The sequence below is a fragment of the Tamandua tetradactyla genome, chromosome 1, assembly GCF_023851605.1.
Source record: "Tamandua tetradactyla isolate mTamTet1 chromosome 1, mTamTet1.pri, whole genome shotgun sequence".
NCBI classification, from domain to species: Eukaryota; Metazoa; Chordata; class Mammalia; order Pilosa; family Myrmecophagidae; genus Tamandua; species Tamandua tetradactyla.
Window position 1 is genome coordinate 95,252,352 of NC_135327.1, and position 23,500 is coordinate 95,275,851.

Below are 23,500 nucleotides of genomic sequence, written 5' to 3' on the forward strand. Positions count from 1 at the left end.
ACACGTAAGCTCTTGCACCTCATCTGTGATCATTTTCCTCATGTGTGTCAAAGGGACAGTGCGCCTCACCTCCTGGGTTGCTGGAGGAGTAAATGAGATGACGCACGTACGTGCCTGAAACCAGATAGGTGCTCTGTCTACTTGAGGGCCCTTCCTTCCTGGATTCTTTTAACTTATAGTCCCAGATGCTGGCGTCCCTGTTCTTGGCTCAACTGGCTCTTCAATCTTATTAATGCCTATTAAAATGAAACCCAATAAAAGTGCCAATATTTGGTGTTGAAATAATTGATGTGGCAGAGCGCAATTTAACCTCACACCTGGGGGATGAATTTCACGACTGTAATTGCTACCATGTAATTCTTATTAATGTTGTGCTATAATTCCTATTTATTCCATGGGGCTTGTAAATGCATTAGGACTTGTCAACATATTATTTTACACTGTTTATGATCTGTAGAATTATGTCCTTCAGGCTTGTATTGTGCAAAAGCTCAAAATAAATGGCTTTGGGCCTCATTAAAAAGAACAAAAAGGGGCTGGTTGTCGAGGTGGTCCTGCCATCCTGACAGAAGTCAGTAAAGTAGATTTTTAATTCTATTAGCAGAGCTCTTACCTTTAGGAATGTAGGGCTCACCCTCTGCCTGATCTCAGCTGTGTGGCTGTGGGACAGTGAACAGTGAAGTGTGGTGTGTCCTGACGTGTGGGTGCAGTTTCTGGGGACAAGTGTGTAGGGAATTGTTTTGTCTTGAATAAGCCAGGCCTACACTCTGATGCTGAACTTTATCCTCCGAGTTCCTAGCATTTCTGCCCCCACCCCACCGCACTCCTCCTTTGGGTTGCCCCTTTAGTTCCAAATTTCCTTGTGCTCTTCCCAACTCAGTGTGTAAAGAAAAAGATCTGAAATCACTCCCCCGAAATATAAATACCTAAGTAACACTATAAAATGCAGCTCCATCCCAGAGTTTTTGCATTTACCAGGCCAATGAAACGTAAAGACTAAGATGACAGAATTCTCTCCATTGAAATTTTAGGCGTTAGCTCACACGGGGATGGGGGCAGATCTTTTGTCGTCATTACTTATTTTGTTTTTAGCCTCAGAGTCTTCTCAGCACGTTTGTAACCCAGACTGGCCTGCCATAGAACTGAGGTCAGGTTCTCGCTCAGCAGGTTTGGGGGCCCTTTGCTGGCCCTAAAGTAGGACTGCCTGCCCCGTCCCGGGAGTAAGCGAGCCAGCAGGCCTTCTGTGCCCGAGTGCCCACTCCTGGGGCAGAGGAGCAGCCCGTGCTCCCGCCTGGTGGTGGCTGGGTCACACCTGCCTGACTCCTCCTAACCGCCACTGATGTCCCCTCTGCTCCCTCAGGCAGCGAATACGACGAGGAGGAAGTGGACTATGAGGAGTCGGACAGCGACGAGTCCTGGACCACCGAGAGCGCCATCAGCTCCGAAGCCATCCTTAGCTCCATGTGCATGAACGGGGGCGAGGAGAAGCCATTTGCCTGCCCAGTCCCTGGATGTAAGAAGAGATACAAGGTAAGACGCACCACCTCGCGCGGGGTGAGCGTGGGCAAGGGCCCCGCCTCATTCTGAGGAGCGGACGTGGCACCTGGGGTGGGCGCTGCCCCGGGGCTGGGGATCCCCCTCCCCTAACCCGGGGAGCTGTCAGTCGAGGAGATCTCCAGTAGGAGGGCATTGCCTGTGGTATTCCTCAAATACACGCCATGTCGGGGCCCGACAGGACATCAGATGTGTCACCTGTTTATTTCCCAAACACCTTCCCCAGTTGATGGTTCTGCAGGTAGCTGGCAGAGACCACTTTGAAGTCTTCAAAGCCCGCAGACCCCTCTCTCCCGGAGCCCTTCGTGCTTCCAGCTGAGGAGCTCTCTCTCCCTTCCCCCCCTAGCATGAAAGGAGACTCTGGAGGAAAAGGGGCTTTGATATTTTTCTCATCTCAGTGTCTGCACTTGAGCTGTAAGCTTCAGCCCGCTCTCTGTGCACATTACAGAGCCCATGTCTACGAGAGCCCAGTTCTGCCGGGGCCGAGCAGTGGGAACCACACAGCGTTCAAGCGGGGCTCCGGGAGGGTGTTTTGGAAACAAATTTGTAAACCTTCCCATGAGCACCTCTTTAAAATCCAACTGTGAGATAGAAAAACAGAAATATAAAAATCAAAAACATACCTGGTGCATTTGATAATATGCTAATTTACCCACAGCTCCACAGATTGACTATTAAAAATAAACTTGAAAATACGTGACAGGGTAAGCAATTCTTATATTGCTCCTCCTTAAATGTGTCTCTGAACATGAAATAAAAATCCATCTCAGTACTTTTTATACCTGCTGCTGATATAAACGCGTGACTCAGCAATGCATCACAGAGGTAAGTGGGCCTCTGTATACTGTTAACATCGTACCGTGGAAAGCCGGGACGCTGCTGGATAAAATGAAGCGTGGGTGTGGGGATGTTAGAACCCTGCCAGGCCCCCGAGTGGCTGCTGAGTCATCCGGGACACATCTCAGAGGCGTGGGCACGTTTTTGGCCGTCAGAAGGCATGGAAGCAGGAGAGGGGAGAATAGCAACACGGCAGTCTGCTCAAAAAGCCGAGGGATGGCTAGACGAGCCCATTTCTCTGGAGGGCATTGATGCATTGCAGAAAGAGAATTTTCCTTTTTGAATGTCGAGGTAGACCAGGCTAGATGGAGAACGCTGGACTTGTGTCCTGCCTGCTCCCTGAACGCCGCGCCCTCTCAGGGCCCGAGTACTGGGTGCGGAGAAGGAGCCAAGGCCTGACCCATGTGGAGGCTGACCCTTCCCTGCCCCCAGAAAAGTAAATATAAGCAAACCATATGTTTACGTCAGTGTTCACCCTTCCTTATGGTCAAAGAGGGTGAGGCGTTCTCCCTTCTCTCCCATTTCTGGTTTGTCTTCTTCCTCTTTTTTCTTTTAACATCCTTTCCCCTTAGTCATTCATATTTTCTTGTCATTATTCTTTTACTCTACTACTATAATTTTTCTTGGACTTGCAGCAGTTTCCTCTCTCAATTTTCTAAGTCAGGATTGAGGAGGGCTTTTCTGAATGTTCTCTCTTCACCGTGGGCCGAGGAGCAGCAGTTCCATTAGCTGATAGATGCACGAAATGTGTGTCCTTTTCCAGGCCAGATGTCACGTAATGATACACGAGACAAAAACGAGCACGTACCTACTTCTCCTCATCAAGCGCTGGAGTGTGGCCCTGTTCCTAAAGCTTCCACTTGGCCCTTTCTGCCCAGAGGTCGTGGTGGCCGCAGGGCAGTGGCATACCCGAGAGTGGCTCTCGGGCATCGCCTCCTGCTGGCTGCGGCGCCATCTGGGACCTGGGTGTTGGGGAGGGTTTGGAAGGCGCGGGGTGCTGTGGTGTCAGGCAGAGTCCAGGAGTGCACCAGGTTGTTGTTCAGCCAGCGGGTAAGCTGAGAGCTTTCTCTGTCCCTGCCCGCTATTGGCAGTGAACCCGTGACCAGGCAGTCTCAGGATCAGCTCTTCTCATCATTTCATTAGCATTTCGGACCTGAAATAAGGCGAGGATTCTAACTTACAAGATTTCTTACTAAGTGAAGGGAAGGGCCCAGCAGTCCAGCTGTCTCCACGGTTCACCATGTTAATTCCCATCCCCAGGAAGGCTCTTTCCCTTCTTCCCTCCATCGCTACCTCTCATTTTAATTCCACTCATTTTTCAAGACACAGCTCAGAAGCCACGTCCTTTGAGAAAATTTCCCAGACTGATTCCCCACTCGCAGACTAAATTTCTTATCCTTTGCCTTCCCAAATGCGTTGCTCACGCTGCTGGCAAAATGCTTTCTACATCAAACCGCCCTCTCCCTTGTCACCCCTGCCGCTCACAGTCTCCATCCCTCCTGCCCCACAGCCTCCACCCCTACCCCAGCACCCAGGACACATCAAGGTAGATGGTGGCTGCTCTGAGGATAAAGGGGTAAAGGAATAAGCAGGTGAGGAGGGAATTGGGTGCGTCCTGCTGACTGTCAGAACCCCAGAGCAGCGAGATGGTTCATTCCTTTGGATTCCTCCCAACACATTCCAGGCCTGCAGAGATTGATCCCATCTGTCTTTGTTCTGCTCACACTTTTCTTCTAACTTTGGGGGAAAGAGAGAAGACGCCCCTTGACACCCACACCCCAACCATGTACTTGAGAATAAGCGTAAAAGGGGTTGAAGTACTTTGAGTCTTTGTCCTTTGATAATAATAACAGGATTAAAGCCATTTAACTACTTTTAAGAAATGGAAAACATAACCAGCTCCTCAAAAATGTTTCTTGAAGAGAGTCGTCTGTTGTACAGAGAGCATTGTTTCAGCAGCATAAAGACTGGCCTCTGGTAGCTGGATAAGCGGGCAAGCAGAGTTATAAAGCACAGGGTCTTCCCAAGAAAGGCTGTTCGGCCTTTCTCTCCCCCAGCTTAATGAGTCTCAATCTCCTTGCCCTCCTTAAGGCCCCATTGGAACCCTTTTGGGAGTGTGACTGACGCAACCTCTGTGGACAGCAATTTGAATGTAACTAACTAGGGTTTTAAGAATTATTCATATTCGTTAGCACCATATACTTAGAAATTTATCCTGAGCATAGCAAGAATGCAAAGCTTGATATACAGTGTTGTTTGTCACATTACTTAACTTCAGTTTCAGCACAAATTAGGAAAATACTAAATTCTCCTAAAAGGAATAATTCAGCCAGCAAAATCACATTTTCAAAAAATATTTAATGACATGAGGGAATGCTCACAAAGTAAGGTTAAATGGAGCAGACAGGTGCTAAATTTGTTTTATGTGTATATGTATACAGTTGATTCTCATTAGTTTGGGATTCTGTATTTCCAAATTCACCTATGTGCTAAAATTTATTTGTAATCCCAAAATCAGTACTTGCAGCGCTTTCATGGTCATTCGCGGCCATGCGCAGAGCAGGGCGAGGCTTTAGTCACCTGATGTGCAATTTCCCAGCCAGGATGGGACAAGATGACACTCTGCCGTCTTTCAGCTCTCCTGTAGTCAAGTACCCTTTCCACACTTTATTTAGTGCCACATTTCTCACGTTTTTGTGCTTGTTGATCTTGTTAATTGCAAGCCTATTGTTGAAGTGCTGTCTGATGTTCCTGGGGGCCAGGAGGCTGTGATGTGCCTAACGTGTGTGAGATAGGTAAGGTTGGTTCAGGTGTGGTTCCTAGTGCTGTTGGCCCTGAGTTCAATGTTAATGTATCAGCACTACAGATTAAATAAGGTGTCTTTAAACAGAAACACACATAAAACAAGGTTTTGTATTGATTTGTTGATAAAAAATTTTGTGACCAGAGGCTTGCAGGGACCTACTCCTCTATTTCCCCCAGGAGCAGTTGTTCAGTATTTGCTAACTTGGTGTTTGCAGACTTTCTACAGAACATAAATGCAAATTACAAGAACTGACTACATGTAGATAATGTACATAGAAAAAATACTGAAATACCTCAAACCTTAACAGTGATGTATCTGTTCTACTCTGTTCATTATGCTCTTCTGTATTTTCTAAATTTCTACAATCACCTACATTGAACACATTAATAATTGGGAGGTGAGGTGCAGATGATTCTTTTTTCCCCAGAGACCCTGCCATATTTGCCCAGGACATTCCAAGTCATGCCTCAGCCCCACCTCAGCCATCCTGCTTCTTGGGGTGGGCGGGGAGGGGCAGCTGCAATCGATTTCATGTTTAACTCTTACATTACCACCATCACCATCCCAGGGTCTGCTTTTGTTTCTAATCCCTCATCAAATCCTCAAGTGGCTTCATCCTCCCCTTTGTGTGTTACAGTAAAGGCCCACAGGAAATTGAAAATTATGGTTTCCATATCAAGGGCACCTGTCACACATTGTATACATTCAGGCCTGAGTAACTGTTAAGGAAACAGTTAAGGAAAGGAAGGCCCAGCTGGGTGTCTAGACCTTAGGTTTCATGATTTGATTTGGAGTGGAATTTTGACAATACCTTCTTTCTTTTGTTGTCCACTGACTGGCATAATTCTGTAGAGGCTGGGAGTTACTGATGGTAGAACCAGGTGTGGAAATGAGCCAAGTCAGTCTTCCCCTGCCCGTCACCCAGAACCTCCGTTACACTTCCTGCCCTTCCCCTTCCTTAGCATACCAGCCTTGTCAGAAGACTGTTGTAATTCATAAGACAGTGTTCTCCAGATTCTCTCAATCCTTCTTCCCACCTGGTAATATTTTTAAAAGACCACAGGCTAGTTGTGCTGATTAATAAGCACCTAGCACTTTGGGAGGCTGTATGGGATTCTGGGGGGGAATATACCATGGATAAGTTGTCCGAGTTCCTGTTCCATTTCCATCCTTTACCAGCCACCTGGTCTTACACCCTCTGGGCTTATTCAGTCCTTACTTTTCACATGAGGAAACTAAAGTGTAGAAGTGTCCAGCAATTGGGATAAATCCTTAATTAATGGTAGTGACCTCCCTTGCCCTTTTTTTTTCCACATGGGCAGGCACCAGGAATCGAACCCTGGTCTTTGGCATGGCTGGCGAGAATTCTGCCTGCTGAGCCAGTGTGGCCCGCCTTCCCTTGCCCTTTAGAAGTTAAATTCTCTTTCCTCTCTTCAAAGATCAAAGCATTTCAGAGATCTAAACATTTCATTTTTAACTTGCCTGCCATTATTTGTTTTTGTTAATCTTTTTTGAACAGCCAAACTCATTTTAGGATCTATGCAATTAGAAATTTCAGTGAATCTTTTCAGAGCATCTGAAATCTTGGAAAGTGGAAGTTCCCATTACCTATATAGGGATGAGCAGATCACAGAAAACTTTGAAAAAGCTTGCTTGATAGTCCAATTTGGCTTATACTAACATTTTTGGTAAGGATGTCATATTGACTTGTGAACACTTTAAATCAGAGGAACAATGAAAGGAGTGATGATAAGACAGGTTCTTTGGCCAAGCATGAAAATATCATGTTTCTAAATGTGCAGCTGGCTTCCTAATTTTTCCAGAATATTAAAGCTATTTATGCACTCAGAAAAACAACACAATGCTTACAGTCAAGCTGGGATCAGACGACAGAGCCTGCTAGAATCACCTCAACTCTGGGCTTGTCTTTTTCCATAATTAACTCTGCATTTTATTTCATGTTAGACTGGCTTCTCGTGGCTTTAGCAATTTCTGATTTGAAAGTCCTAATCTAATTAGTTATAAAAACTTAGCCTTTGATAGAATCTGTAAGCCCTGATCCTGTTGGGAGTTATGGCTTTTTTCGTCTTTGGTTGGCTAGTACTTTTTATATTATTTCTGCTTTCCTTTATTTTCTGACAAGCTGTGAGTGACACTGAGGCACAGGGGTAGCTGAATTTGTAATGGTCCATCTTATAGCAAGTTCCCTTCAAAAAAAAAGACAGGAAATGTTTTAGCAACTCTTCCTCCACAGAAAGGGACCCTACAAGGTGTTCAATGGATAACTGTTTAGCTTATTATTTGTTGGGATATAATTAAGCAGGCAGATGAAAATTTCTAGCATTTTTGAGTTAGGGGACATTCTACTATTTGGTTTTTATTAACTAGAAAGTTGGCAATCTTTCTAATGGTAATAAAACTATCATTAACTCTCGCTCTTTTTTTTTTCTTTTTAGTGATTTAAAACAATTTACCATTACCTTTCATGGTTCCGTGGGTTGACTGAGCTCAGCTGAGCAGTTCTCACCTGGAGTCTCTCGTGCTTTTGCAGTAAGATGGCAGCTGGGCCTGGGCTTGGCTGAAGGCTCAATTCAGCTAGATATACAAGATGGCTTCTTGATTCAAGTGCCTGGACCTCAGCTTTGATGGCTGGAACAAAGCTGACCAGCTTTATCTATCCATCCATCTAATTATCTTAGTGGGTTTGATTTTGCCACTGTGCTCCTTATATCCTGCCCCAGCAAATCATGGTCCTCCAACATGCCTCTAGCAGGACTCCACCCTACTGAGGGTGCAGGATTGATGTAGGAAGGATAAGAGCTGAACGTGCAGAAGACCAAGAGCCAGGCATTCAATTCAGGGCAGAATGCACAAGTGCATAGCCAACTGGTGAAATGTTTCACGCACCCTAGGTTCAATAAAAATCAAGCAGAATTCTTTACCATGGACATTCAAAAAACATGAATGTTGTCTGTGACTCTTCAAGGAGGAAATGTAATAGTAACTAGTAATAACCATAAAAATGGTAATTAAAAAAATTCATTCATGTACAGATACTGAATATCTAACGTGTCAAGCACTGGGCTACATGTTCATGGAACAACAGCTGACAAGACAGTCCCTATCTCTGGCAGCTCATTAAGGGATTGTACGAAGTAAGAGTGGGAAGGAGATTGTACTGGTATAGTTTAGTTGGGCATAGGACTGCAGCCAGTGGAATTAGATTCAGGTAATCTGTGGCCAACAATTTCATGTCTCAAGCTATTCCTGCTGTATTCCCTTAAACTTTAATCTGATAGCAGACTTGGAAGTTAAGACCACCTGTCACCTGTTACTTAAATCTTCCAGGAAGTTCTTAAAACCTTGAGCCTGTTTCCTCACCTATTAATTAGGATGAGCACTAGTAATTGCTAATTTAAGTCTATACAGAAAAGGGTAAATCTAGGAATGGGGTCTTATGTAGAATATACTCTTGGCAACACCCATCATTAACAGTCAAAGGCATTTTGATATTTTCTGCATCACTTAAGGTTTATAGCCACAGTGTAATACATAAATGGAGGGCCAAGTCTAGCCTACAGATGCTTATTTAACACTTACATGCATGCTGGGGCAGGGCAGGACTCAAGCAACAAATAGCTTCCATGGTGTCATGAGGGACACTGGTTTAATGCAGACTAGAAAACAGATAAGAATTCTAGCTAACGTAATAGGGAACTATCGTTACAGTTGTCTGGAAGCAAGGCATAAGCTAAGTTTCCAAACGAAGAATTTATGACAAGTTGAACTTTGAGATTCTGCTAACCTGTGTTCTTTCCTTTCTCTAGAAATTTTGTTGGTCATCCTGAGGATATTGACATAGGATTGTTCATTTTTAACTCTCTTTTAGTGTGGAAAAAAGTTTCAGAGGAGCCAAAGTTCCAAGAAAAGGGAACTGTGCCTCTTTAATTTTCTTTATACATGCTGAGTGCTAAGTATACATTTTATGTAAAGTTTGAAAAAAATCAGTACTTTCATTTTCAGAGCAATTGAGGAATATTTGAAATTCCCTTTGACTTAGCTGTGTGCACGGCCTGGTCTGGTCAGCCCGTGATTAACACCAGTAGACTGTACCCTTGAAGGGTCACAACTTGAGTCCATGCAAGAGTCTAATATCTCTAAAACAGCTGTTATCCAGGAAATGCCTAGTTGCAGCTGGACCCATACTGAGGTTTTCCCAAGCTTGACAGACATTATGCGACTGCATCTAATAGGTGGCATTTTTTATTTTTGTCTCCTCCACAGAATGTGAATGGCATAAAGTACCACGCTAAGAATGGTCACAGAACACAGATTCGCGTCCGCAAACCATTCAAATGTCGTTGTGGAAAGAGTTACAAGACAGCTCAGGGCCTGCGGCACCACACAATCAATTTCCATCCCCCAGTGTCGGCTGAAATTATCAGGAAGATGCAGCAATAACATGCTGGTCATAACTGTGCCAAGAAATCCTCACCAGCAGCTGCTGATTTTGAAAACAGCCACCTTCCCCCACCCCCACCCCTACATGGGAAGCATTCAGCAACCCTTTAAAGGAAAAGAATTAAATGCATGCTTTAAATTTTTTCTGTAATTTTGGAATGATGTATCTTTGTAGAGTTAATGATTTTGTACATTTGCACATGTATCATCATACCCATTTTCATTACTTTGATATAAGGTGCTAAACAAAAAAGCTCTAGGTTCTTCAGCACATCTCCCCCAAAACAAAATAAAATTGAGGGCATGTTGCATATTGTTTAGTTGTACTGCAGTGATATCAATTGGGGGAAGTGGGGGTTGTCACTGAGATTTTTTTCAAGATTGTAATGTGATTGAAGTTTTTCAACACATAACTCACCTATATTCAAAACCAAAATAATACATTATCAAACTGGTTACCATGCCTTACATAATGGAGTTAGTATCTGTGAGTAGAAAGACTTAGGTAATGGAAATATAAATGCGAAAGAATGTTTAACATATGCTAAAAATATTTTCATATTTAAATAACATACATAAAAGGAGTGCTGTGTTTTATATTATCTTGCAAGTCCTTTTTCCCTTCAAAAAGCTCAAAATCTTGCCATCTGACTTAATCTTTTTAGTATTATAGTGGCATTTTTGTATGAAAGTCTAGTTCACTTGTTACACATTCATTGAGTGCCTGCTGGGTACAAAGGATTCGATTTATGCCAATCAATATTTGCGGACCAAGATACCAGTTCAGTGAAATACTTTTCCCTGAGATGTTAGGAAACACTTTAAAATACTTAAGTGCAAATTTTGCGTGTGAAATTTAGTTGTATCTTCATCTTCAGATGAAGTTTTAAAGCACTTTGTAGTTCTCTATTGCCAACAGATTTAATGTTTTATGTATTGCCAATTTTTGCAGTGACTGCCCTAACAAACCTGTGGTTTGCAAGTAAGAAAATTTTAAACATGTTTCAAAAAGGAACATTTTTTTGTTAAGACCCCTATTGCCTCTTCATCATGCGCATTGTAGTTGACTTTTTTTTAAGGCACTTTCCCACTGTATGTCTGCATTCCCATTAGAAATGCCTGTTTAGCTTTATAAAACATTTTCCTGAAATATGATATTGAGCCTTATTGACAATTAAGTGCTTCTTGCAGCAGGTGGTCAAAGAAAAGAGCAACTAATATGGCCTGTTAGAGTTACCCATATCTGGATGATTCCTGAAGTCTCTCATTGACAATACCATCATGCCTTGAGTGTTCTTTTCTCCCAAGTGCTATTCCTTAACATGAGTTTACCAACTGCTTAATTATGCAATAAAAATTGCTTTGAGACAGCCAACTGCCCACAAAAAGAAAACTGATGAAATAGAAATTTGAATTATTTGTAAAATAACTTAATTCCCATGTTCATATTTGATGAAAAGACTTACCTGGGAAGCAGGTACCCCCCACCCCAAACACACACTCAATTTTCCAGACATTTTGAAAGGTTGACAATTCTATTAGCCACATGGGTAAGCTTCTATATTCATCATAAGTTGTGAATCTCTTATAATGGGAGATTTAAACATATTTATAAGGACACTGCCCTCTAAAAATTTCCTCACATCTCTAAAGAATGGTCTTGGTTCTGAATATACAGGGTTATCCTATATGTTTAAAAGGATGATCCACACATGAGATGCAACTAATTAATGCATTAAGAAGGCCCTACTTAGCTATTTCATATCTACTTACAACTGACCAAAAAATAATAATACTTAAGTTAGCAAGTATTACTTGGCTTTGCTCCTTCTAGTGCAAGAAACTGCAGGCTAGATCAGTAGTTCAACAGCTAAACAGTCTTAAAGTAGTCATCGTGCATGTTAAATTTCTTTATAAAACAAATTCCAATTTCTATTTACTTATTCATTGTGACAGTATTACTAAGCAGGTAAGGATGGGAATATTTTGTTATACCGTGTATAGTGAATGTATTGTACTGTGTCTGTGAAAACTGTGCTTTAAATTATATTTTCATATGTTTTGTTGGAGATGGAGCACATTAAGTTTGAAAGTAACAGAGGTTTGTTTTAGAACTGAAGGCAATTTAGTGAATCAAAATTCCTGTCAAGAAAAGCTGCTTATAAATGTAAATGAAATCACACTTAAAATAAACTGCCTCTGACCCAAAATGAACATGGCTCTTTATTTTCATTCATCTCCATCATGAAAACCAGTGTCAAGTTTATCAGGGGGTATGGACATAACCATTCACTGCCTTGTTCAAACAAAGGCTGCCAATTACTTGGCAGAATTCAGTTAATGCACGTAGACTTCATCCCCCTCAATTTTTTACTCAGATTAGACTACACTGCATTTCTGCCAATAACAAGATTCTTATAAACTTGGGGCCAAAAACCATTTAAAAGTGAGTTCTAGGCTAGGAAGAGGAGCAATCTGATTTTACTGATAATAGTACTGTAATATTCGGATACTTACTCCTAGGCTAATGTGGTCCATAATTATTAACTGATGCAATAAAAACACCCATATCATTGAACATATTTTACCTGAATACAGTTAACATTTCAGGAAGGTAAAACATGGAGTCTTCAGTACTACTGCCTCCCAGGACTACTATTTCCTAACATTTGGTATCTGACTGCCTAATATATTTTTGCCTTTTGACCCAAAAAAAACCCTTCTCAGAGGATTCCAATAATACACAAATTCTGCTCCTAGAAACACATATACGATATGTACACAGTTAACATACAGCACACCAAAATGCCACCAAAGTCTGAATTGCTGGTCAACATTCAAACCAGCTAGTTTCCTTAACACAGGTTTAAATACTTTGGTAACTACAAAAGCAGCAAAATCAAAAGTAGGTTCAGTAATTCTTAATTTTCACATTTTAAAAGAGAAAGAAAACAGAAAAAATAAGCAAGAAATAGAGTTCAGACTTTTCAGTTTTTAGACCAAAAAAGGATGCTCAAAAGAGAACAGCTCAATGAGAAACTATCACAAATAAATATGACAATAATGAAATTACCCACAGACCTCCAAAAATTTGATTTCTTTAATGTTAGAGTACTGTACAGCAGCAGGAAAGAAACATAACTAAAAATTCATTACTTTGATTTGGATTTTTGCTATATATTTGTAATCACTTAATGAGAAATTTTATTTGTTATATTCTGATCAGGAAAATGTGAAAAAGATACATATTCTGTGATTTCACATCACAAATACCACTTCAGCAGATCATTTAATAAGAAAACAGCTGCACTGACTTATCCTGATCAATTTTCCCATTACATATGAATACAAGTTCAAGACAGTTTAAAAAATTATCATTCAAGTTATTCTAAAATTTTGTCATAAAATTAGAGCCCTAAAGCAATCTTATTAATTCCCAAAGCAAACATTTCACATATAAAAAGGATATATGCTACACTGCAAGCATGTTAATTTCATTCTAAATGCAGCTTCTTGTCTACAGAGGATTAAAAAAATTTTAATTTCATGAGCTAAATTATGGAGACTTCTGTATTCAAAGAATTACTTTGCAAGACTTATGATAAATTCTTTTTATTACATAATATTTAGTAGTCATGCTCAATCAACAAGGTCAACAAAAACTTGTAAATATTCCGCAAATAATCTAACACTATACATACATATTATTTCAGTATGGTAACACTAAAATAATCCCTGTATCCTTTATCTATACAATTTCACAAACTGAGGAATAAATAAAGATACAAACACACAAGAACTTCTTTTCTTAAAGCAGGTAAGACTAACTAACACAGGTTAAAATAATATTTATTGGTTAGTCAAAGATTGACCCCAACCCTAGTAACACCAAACTGCAAAGTAGCTGTTGGTCAGAAAAGTGTGATAGAGGGCTCATGAAAGTGACGCCTTGAAGACTCCCAAACTGTCTGCTTGATGTGATTTTTTTAAACTGCTAAACTCTATGTTAGTCAAAAGTAGCTAGTCAAAATTTAAAACATTCTGGTCAAAATGGGTCTGAACATGCCTTTCAAACCCTTGCTGGTCATAGTCAGGAGGGAACTGCTCGCTGCACATTGGGCACACCTTCCAGTGACTCTCAACATGTTCTTCAAACTTGCTCTGATCATAGTTGGGAGGGAACATCAATTCACAGAGGGGACACTTCTTGTGAACATCAAAGCTTGAACAAATAGGAAGGAAAATGAAAGAATTACATACTTCTAGTAAGTTTATAATAACAAGAAATCTCCAGTATATGTAAGATTACAAATACCCAATTAGCTGATATTCCTATTAGTACAACTTACTAAATGTTTTAAAGGCCTTTATTCCAGAAACTCTTTTCCTATTTCTATATGGTTGCAATTGACAACTGTAACTCATTACAAAGCCCCAAACTTAGTTTTGTCTTTTTTTTTTTGCATGGGCAGGCACTGGGAATCAAACCCAGGTCTCCAACATGGCAGGCAAGAATTCTGCCACTGAGCCACCTTCACATCACCCTCTAAACTTAGTTTTACAATAAGACTGACAAAACCTATTTCATTAAAATTCCAGAAATACAATCATGCTATGTAAAATGAGGCTTAGTGCCAAGAATTTCTCAATTGTTAAATAATAGAAAACGCCTTTCAAAAAACTGTAAGGATGAATAATTTCCCAGTAGCATCCATTCCATTTAAACAGAGTTTTCATACGCACTGGTTTTCAAAGAACTGCATACATCAGAAGCCCCAGAGTTTGTGAAAATACGTATTCCCAGGCCCCACCTCCATAGGCTCTGAGCATTTGCATTTCTAACAAATTTCTAACAAGAACAAGTAGTCTATAAGATCCAAAATCTACAAAGGAAAAAAAATTTACCTTGAATCAAAGCAAAAGCCTGTTCCATGTCCACGTAAATGCTGACTTGGAGGATCAGGAGCAGTAGATACATACTCATCTTCCTAGGCAAAAAATAATTTTACAATTTTTAAGAAAAGTGAAACCAAATAAATTCCTTAATTCAAAACAGCATATGTTCAGGATATAAAGGAATTAAGATAGCTTTTAGAGGAAATTTTACTTCTGTCATTTAATCATATTCTCAGATAAACACGTTTATCTTTTAATCAGATTCTCAGATAAACACATTTATCTTTTAAACTGTTAACTTTACAAAGTAACTATGGACATACACATATTTGAAAGTACACTTTACAGAATATTTCACTATGGACTGCTTGAAATAATAAACAGTATTCAACAGAACAGAGTATGCCTCACCTGTATATGTGAATAAAGAAGTTAAGATTAGTAGAACTTTTGAACCTAAATGTTGATAATTTTATTGACATTTTAGTGTTCCCTAGGCTAGGTGACCTCTTTCATAAAAACTGCAAAACTGCATTATTTATCCTATTACAGGCAGATCTCATTTTATTGTACTTCACAGATGTGTGTTTTTTTACAAAACAAAGGTTTGTAGCAACCCTGCATCAAGCAAGGGCACCATTTTTCAAACAGCATGTGCTCACTTTGTACGTCACATTTTAATGGATAGGTACATTTTTAAAGACATAATGGTATGCACACATAATGAACTACAGTGTAGTATAAACATAACTTTTCGTTTACTGGGAAACCAAAAAACTCATGTGACTTGCTTTAACGCAGTGGTCTGAAACTCAAACTGTAATATCTCCGAGGTATGCCTGTATTGTCAACTAACAACTTAATTTGCAAAAAAGTATTTTCTTTGTCAAGTTACATCTGCTGCACAATATGTAAAAATCATAATGAAAACTAATAAAATGTGAGTTTCTGTGTGTGTTCCTGAACAAACATATGGGCAAATCCAACTGGAAAACATGTTAAAACAAAGCAATGCACCAAAATAAAGCTTTAAAACCTTTTGTTATCAAAGAAAAAACCTCTAAATTGTTAATTAACAATCAGTCAAGTAAGACTCCAAAATATTTATAAATATGAGCTCTAATGAAAATGACACACTGCTTTGGATTCATGTGCTTCCATCCCAGAAGGCAGGGTTGAGAGATCTGTATATGCTACAATCAACATCCCAACAACAGAACCTCTCTCAACATTTAACACAAAGCAGTCATGCCAACCAAACTGCCCAACCTATCAGCTCTATTAGCTGCTCTCATGTTGTGAACTAACAGTCCTAGTTGGCACTGATGAAAATCCTTATGCTGCTGGGTAATTGTGCCTGCCCCAGAACTGCTATCAGTAGGCTAGTCAGTCAAATCTGTCATGGGAAGTAGTAATGTGGCACGAAATGTGAAGTGAGCAAACAAAAGATAGATTGAATATCTTTCCCTCCACCTTTTTTTTTGTTGTTGTTGTTGTTCTTAGCTGTCATTCTGACAATTTTCTCCTCCTGAAAGGATTTTTCTTTCATGTTCATCACATAAGAAAACGGTTTAGTTTATGTAGGGTTCCCAAAGGATATAACTGGGCAAAAGGAAAATAGTACAAACTAATAGAGGACTGAGAAAATGGGAAATAAAACATAAGTACTTTACATACTGCAAAAAATGAAGTCTTCAAGTAACTAAAACCCAGACAGCATTTAAATTTCTAAGTACAATGAGGGAAGATGACATATAAACTGCTAAGTCTGAATATGTCACAGTGAATTTCCATTTTATACCAGGTTACTTCTGCTGCCAGCTTTATGCCTTCCAGCACCAATATTTGAAATGAAGAATCTACCTAAATTACTGCATATTAGAAGATGATGAACAAAAATGTTGTCATTCACCCTTGAAAAAAATTCAGTATTTAAAATGGTGTTGATGTAAAAAGTGGAAAAGGATAAAATAGAACAGGTCTAGATACTCTTGATGACAGATATATGTGATGAAATACAGCTTTCTTCATGCCAAAAAGATAATGGAACTGAAAATCTCATAACTACCTTTTCCCTGTTTTATAACAGCTAATAGCTTCCAACAACTTAGAGCGTTCATGAATCAGCTAGTAGTAGAGTTTGTTGCTAAAGTAGAACCTATCAGAAATGGTAGCCTGCTTTTTAATAAATATCTGCTGTGGGAGTGAAGATAAGAGTAATTTATACTTTTTAAAACATAAATAATTTGGTAATAACTATTTTCTGTATCTTCTACCACCTATGTTACCCAATAAAAGGGGAGGGGCAAATCAAGAATATAAATCTAAATACTATAACGAAAAAAGCATGTTTTCATGAAATTAAACAAGAAATCACCTACTCAGAGTTAAAAACCAGAAAATATGTAAGGTCTCTGAACAGCCAATTCATATAATACGATCTCTTATAATCTTGATATATAAAATGATCAGTCAAATCTTAACTCAAGAAAAAAAATACCATGGGATTGTTCAACTCAAACAGTGAACCTAAGTTAAAACCATGGACTACAGTTAACCACTACGTACATTTATTCAGTTTTACTCATCAAGCTAGGTTAAATTGTATATTAGCTAAACTGCTAAAAAAATCTTGTAAGCAAATTACGGAATACCATAATAAAATCAATTAATAGATAATTCCAAATTAAGAAAGCAATATTTTTATAGCATTTTAATCATCTAAAAGGTCTAAAGGTCCTTACTTTAGGTTCATCTTACTTTAGATCCATCAACATAACACTGTTTCTATTAAAAACTGAGTTAAACATAAGAAACAAGCTGTAGAAAACTGCAACTCTATTTGAAACCCAAAAACTTCTTATTACATACCCATTCTTAATCTTACCTGTATGAAAACGTTATTTTCTTACAAAAGTATACAACCAACTTGGACTTCTAAAGTAGTTTTAAAATCAGTGAACCTCTTGGACAACAGAATAGGATTACACTAAATTTAAAATATACTCATGATCAAACTCTAGTAATATATATGCAGGGGTTAATGACTGAGTTACATCATTTGAACCATTATTATCCAGACTGTGGGACTATATATAATCAGCATTCCCCAAATTGTGTTATGATTCTAACTCTGCAATTACTAATTGAAATTCAATTATTAATTGAAATATTTAGATATAACTCAGAAAATGGTAATAGATGTCATGGAAGAAAAGTTTATCACTCAAGAAAATTTTTATTTAAGTTTTATTAAGTGGGTTATTCTTACCTTAGTTTAAGAGCATACTTTCAGAAAACTTAAATTATTTGCTAAGGCCAAATTCAACATACAAGAGAAAAGAAAGTATCGATTGCTCTGGGTAACTTTTATCTAAAACTAGAGAATTAATACATCTTTCAGTCCCTAAATACTTTCTGTGAATTGTTAGGTAATATTAATCAACACCCTTCTTCTTTTTAATGGCATGTTACTGTTTAAGCTTTGCTAAATATTAATTTATAGAAAATATTAGTCAATAAAATAATAACTCCAAAATTTAAAGGTTTTAAAACTCAGAAAGCAAGTAATCTTGCAAGGTCTGTATTACTTTCCAAAATGTTATAGTTTTCTCCATATACAAAAATTAACTCAGAATAAACCATAAGGGTTCCTGACATGAGAGAGGTAATGGCTCCTTAGATATAAATAAAATCACAAGTGACAAAACAAAAAATAGATAAAATTGGACTTCAACAAAATTAAAAAGTCGCATGCTGCAAAGAACACCATAAAGAAAGTAAAAAGACAGGCCATCCTTCTCCCCTCTCTTTCTCCGCCGGCCCGCCGCGCGGCGCCCACGCCCCACAGCAGCCGAGCCGCCCGCCATCCTTCTCCCCTCTCTTTCTCCCCCGGCCCGCCGCGCGGCGCCCACGCCCCGCAGCAGCCGAGCCACCCGCCATCCTTCTCCCCTCTCTTTCTCCGCCGGCCCGCCGCGCGGCGCCCACGCCCCGCAGCAGCCGAGCCGCCCGCCATCCTTCTCCCCCTTCCTCCCCCTCCTGCTCCGGCTGCTCTCCAACCACCACGGTGCCCTCTTCCCCCGCCTTCACCGTGCTCCTCCGCTACCAGCCTCGACAGCCTTGCCGCCCTCACCTTTCCTCCTCCAGAACAGCTACTGGGGGAGTGGAGATAATACAGAGCAGCTCCCGGAGCCACGAGGGAGATCAAAGGGACAGCGTACCCCATCCTGGAACGGCTGACTATCTGGGAGAACCAGCTCCGGTGAGATCACCAAGGGGCACGGGCTTTTCTGGGTGGGACAGCAAGCGACCGGAGTCCCTCCCTTCCACCTTCCCGGGCCAGCTGGTAGAATTGGACAGGCGGTCCCCTTAGGCCGCGGCGGCTGGTGCCCCCACCACACGAGGCCCCCCGGAACAACTGAGATAGTTGGGTCGGAAATCCCCAGACTGCGGAGAACAGTGACCGGGGGATCCCTTCCAAACACGTGACTCCCCCGTCGGCTGGGAACAGTGCACTCTCCCGGGCTCCGACAGCTGGCGCCCTCCCGCCACGCTTGGTGCCCCGGGCCGACTGGTTAATTTGGCCAGACGCTCTCCTGTGCTGCGACGGCCGGCGACCCTCCCCGCGTTTGGAACCCCGGGCCGGCTGGCATTCTTCCAAGACGCTTCGGCTGCCGAACCTCCCCTACGGCGAGAATTTTCCAGAGTTGAGGGACCCACAGCAACTTTCGCTGGTGGAACCCACAGACAGGCGTGTGCCACGAGCGCCACCTACTGGGCAGGATAGGAAGAACAGAACCCAGAGATTGCACAGAAAAATCTTTCAACTGTGGGGTCGAACACCCGGGGAAATCTGACTAAATGCCCAGACGCCAGCAGAAGATAACGGATCACGCTCAGAAAATTGAACATATGGCCCAGTCAAACGAAGAAACCAATAGTTCAAATGAGATACAGGAGCTGAAACAACTAATGCTGAATATACGAACAGAAATGGAAAACCTCTTCAAAAACGAAATCGATAAATTGAGGGAGGACATGAAGAAGACATGGGCTGAACATAAAGAAGAAATAGAAAAACTGAAAAAACAAATCACAGAACTTATGGAAGTGAAAGATAAAGTAGAAAAGATGGAAAAAACAATGGATACCTACAATGACAGATTTAAAGAAACAGAAGATAGAATTAGTGATTTGGAGGATGAAACATCTGAATTCCAAAAAGAAACAGAAACTATCCGGAAAAGAATGGAAAAATTTGAACAAGGTATCAGGGAACTCAAGGACAATGTGAACCGTACAAATATACGTGTAGTGGGTATCCCAGAAGGAGAAGAGAAGGGAAAAGGAGGAGAAAAACTAATGGAAGAAATTATCACTGAAAATTTCCCAACTCTTATGAAAGACCTAAAATTACAGATCCAAGAAGTGCAAGGCACCCCAAAGAGATCAGACACAAATAGGCGTTCCCCAAGACACTTACTAGTTAGAATGTCAGAGGTCAAAGAGAAAGAGAGGATCTTGAAGGCAGCGAGAGAAAAACAATCCGTCACATACAAGGGAAACCCAATAAGACTATGTGTAGATTTCTCAGCAGAAACCATGGAAGCTAGAAGACAGTGGGATGATATATTTAAGTTACTAAAAGAGAAAAACTGCCAGCCAAGACTCCTATATCCAGCAAAATTATCCTTCAAAAATGAGGGAGAAATTAAAACATTCTCAGACAAAAAGTCACTAAGAGAATTTGTGACCAAGAGACCAGCTCTGCAAGAAATACTAAAGGAAGCACTAGAGTCAGATACAAAAAGACAGAAGAGAGAGACATGGAGAAAAGTGTAGAAAGAAGGAAAGTCAGATATGATATATATAATACAAAAGGCAAAATGGTAGAGGAAAATATTATCCAAACAGTAATAACTCTAAATGTCAATGGACTGAATTCCCCAATTAAAAGACATAGACTGGCAGAATGGATTAAAAAACAGGATCCTTCTATATGCTGTCTACAGGAAACACATCTTAGACCCAAAGATAAATATAGGTTGAAAGTGAAAGGCTGGGAAAAGATATTTCATGCAAACAACAACCAGAAAAGAGCAGGAGTGGCTATACTAATATCCAACAAATTAGACTTCAAATGTAAAACAGTTAAAAGAGACAAAGAAGGACACTATATACTATTAAAAGGAACAATTAAGCAAGAAGACATAACAATCATAAATATTTACGCACCGAACCAGAATGCCCCAAAATACGTGAGGAATACACTGCAAACACTGAAGAGGGAAATAGACACATATACCATAATAGTTGGAGACTTCAATTCACCACTCTCATCAATGGACAGAACATCTACACAGAGGATCAATAAAGAAATAGAGAACCTGAATATTACTATAAATGAACTTGACTTAACAGACATTTATAGGACATTACATCCCACAACAGCAGGATACACCTTTTTTTCAAGTGCTCATGGATCATTCTCAAAGATAGACCACATGCTGGGTCACAAAGCAAGTCTTAACAAATTTAAAAACATTGAAATCATACACAACACTTTCTCGGATCATAAAGGAATGAAGTTGGAAATCAATAATAGGCGGAGTGCCAGAAAATTCATAAATACATGGAGGCTCAACAACACACTCTTAAACAACGAGTGGGTCAAAGAAGAAATTGCAAGAGAAATTAGTAAATACCTAGAGGCAAATGAAAATGAAGACACAACATATCAAAACTTATGGGACGCAGCAAAGGCAGTGTTAAGAGGGAAATTTATTGCCCTAAATGCCTTTATCAGAAAAGAAGAAAAGGCAAAAATGCAGGAATTAACTGTACACTTGGAAGAACTGGAGAAAGAACAGCAAACTAATCCCAAAGCAAGCAAAAGGAAAGAAATAACAAAGATTAGAGCAGAAATAAATGAAATTGAAAACATGAAAACAATAGAGAAAATCAATAAGACCAGAAGTTGGTTCTATGAGAAAATCAACAAGATTGATGGGCCCTTAGCAAGATTGACAAAAAGAAGAAGAGAGAGGATGCAAATAAATAAGATTAGAAATGAAAGAGGAGACATAACTACTGACCTCACAGAAATAAAGGAGGTAATAACAGGATACTATGAACAACTTTACGCTAATAAATACAACAATTTAGAAGAAATGGACAGGTTCCTGGAAAGACATGAACAACCAACTTTGACTCAAGAAGAAATAGACAACCTCAACAAACCAATCACAAGTAAAGAGATTGAATTAGTTATTCAAAAGCTCCCTAAAAAGAAAACTCCAGGACCAGACGGCTTCACATGTGAATTTTATCAAACATTCCAGAAAGAATTAGTACCTACTCTCCTCAAACTCTTCAACATAATCGAAGTGGAGGGAAAACTACCTAATTCATTCTATGAAGCCAACATCACCCTCATACCAAAACCAGGCAAAGATATTACAAAAAAAGAAAACTACAGACCAATCTCTCTAATGAATACAGATGCAAAAATCCTCAATAAAATTCTAGCAAATCGTATCCAACAACACATTAAAAGAATTATACATCATGACCAAGTAGGATTCATCCCAGGTATGCAAGGATGGTTCAACATAAGAAAATCAATTAATGTAATACACCATATCAACAAATCAAAGCAGAAAAATCACATGATCATCTCAATTGATGCAGAGAAGGCATTTGACAAGATTCAACATCCTTTCCTGTTGAAAACACTTCAAAAGATAGGAATACAAGGGAACTTCCTTAAAATGATAGAGGGAATATATGAAAAACCCACAGCTAATATCATCCTCAATGGGGAAAAATTGAAAACTTTCCCCCTAAGATCAGGAACAAGACAAGGATGTCCACTATCACCATTATTATTCAACATTGTGTTGGAAGTTCTAGCCAGAGCAATTAGGCAAGAAAAAGAAATACAAGGCATCAAAATTGGAAAGGAAGAAGTAAAACTATCACTGTTTGCAGACGATATGATACTATATGTAGAAAACCCAGAAAAATCCACAACAAAATTACTAGAACTAATAAATGAGTACAGCAAAGTAGCAGGCTACAAGATCAACATTCAAAAATCTGTAGCTTTTCTATACACTAGTAATGAACAAGCTGAGGCGGAAATCAAGAAACGAATCCCATTTACAATCGCAACTAAAAGAATAAAATACCTAGGAATAAATTTAACCAAAGAGACAAAAAACCTATATAAAGAAAACTACAAAAAACTGTTAAAAGAAATCACAGAAGACCTAAATAGATGGAAGGGCATACCGTGTTCATGGATTGGAAGACTAAATATAGTTAAGATGTCAATCCTACCTAAACTGATTTACAGATTCAATGCAATACCAATCAAAATCCCAACAACTTATTTTTCAGAAATAGAAAAACCAATAAGCAAATTTATCTGGAAGGGCAGGGTACCCCGAATTGCTAAAAGCATCTTGAGGAAAAAAAACGAAGCTGGAGGTCTCACGCTGCCTGACTTTAAGGCATATTATGAAGCCACAGTGGTCAAAACAGCATGGTATTGGCATAAAGATAGATATATCGACCAATGGAATCGAATAGAGTACTCAGATATAGACCCTCTCATCTATGGACATCTGATCTTTGATAAGGCAGTCAAGCCAACTCACCTGGGACAGAACAGTCTCTTCAATAAATGGTGCCTAGAGAACTGGATATCCATATGCAAAAGAATGAAAGAAGACCCATCTCTCACACCCTATACAAAAATTAACTCAAAATGGATCAAAGATCTAAACATTAGGTCTAAGACCATAAAACAGTTAGAGGAAAATGTTGGGAGATATCTTATGGATCTTACAACTGGAGGTGGTTTTATGGACCTTAAACCTAAAGCAAGAACACTGAAGAAGGAAATAAATAAATGGGAGCTCCTCAAAATTAAACACTTTTGTG

The 23,500-nt window shown here is 39.7% G+C and overlaps 2 protein-coding genes across 4 annotated transcripts in view; one reads left to right on the forward strand and one right to left on the reverse strand.

Moving 5' to 3' along the window:
• The window catches only part of JAZF1 (JAZF zinc finger 1), a 390,681-nt gene extending 378,809 nt beyond the window's left edge, over positions 1 to 11,872 (forward strand). The window contains exons 4-5 of the mRNA XM_077120999.1: positions 1,361 to 1,530; positions 9,482 to 11,872. Coding sequence (XP_076977114.1) covers positions 1,361 to 1,530; positions 9,482 to 9,658 — 347 coding nt within the window. The 3' untranslated portion in view covers positions 9,659 to 11,872. The remainder of the gene's footprint in view (positions 1 to 1,360; positions 1,531 to 9,481) is intronic.
• Positions 11,873 to 12,744: 872 nt separating this feature from the next.
• The window catches only part of TAX1BP1 (Tax1 binding protein 1), a 120,455-nt gene continuing 109,699 nt past the window's right edge, over positions 12,745 to 23,500 (reverse strand). For all 3 annotated transcript variants that reach the window (XM_077120979.1, XM_077120969.1, XM_077120988.1), the window contains 2 exons: positions 14,564 to 14,646; positions 12,745 to 13,880 (listed from right to left, as the gene is read on the reverse strand). In XM_077120979.1, the coding sequence (XP_076977094.1) occupies positions 13,679 to 13,880; positions 14,564 to 14,646 (285 nt within the window). In that variant the 3' untranslated portion in view covers positions 12,745 to 13,678. The remainder of the gene's footprint in view (positions 13,881 to 14,563; positions 14,647 to 23,500) is intronic.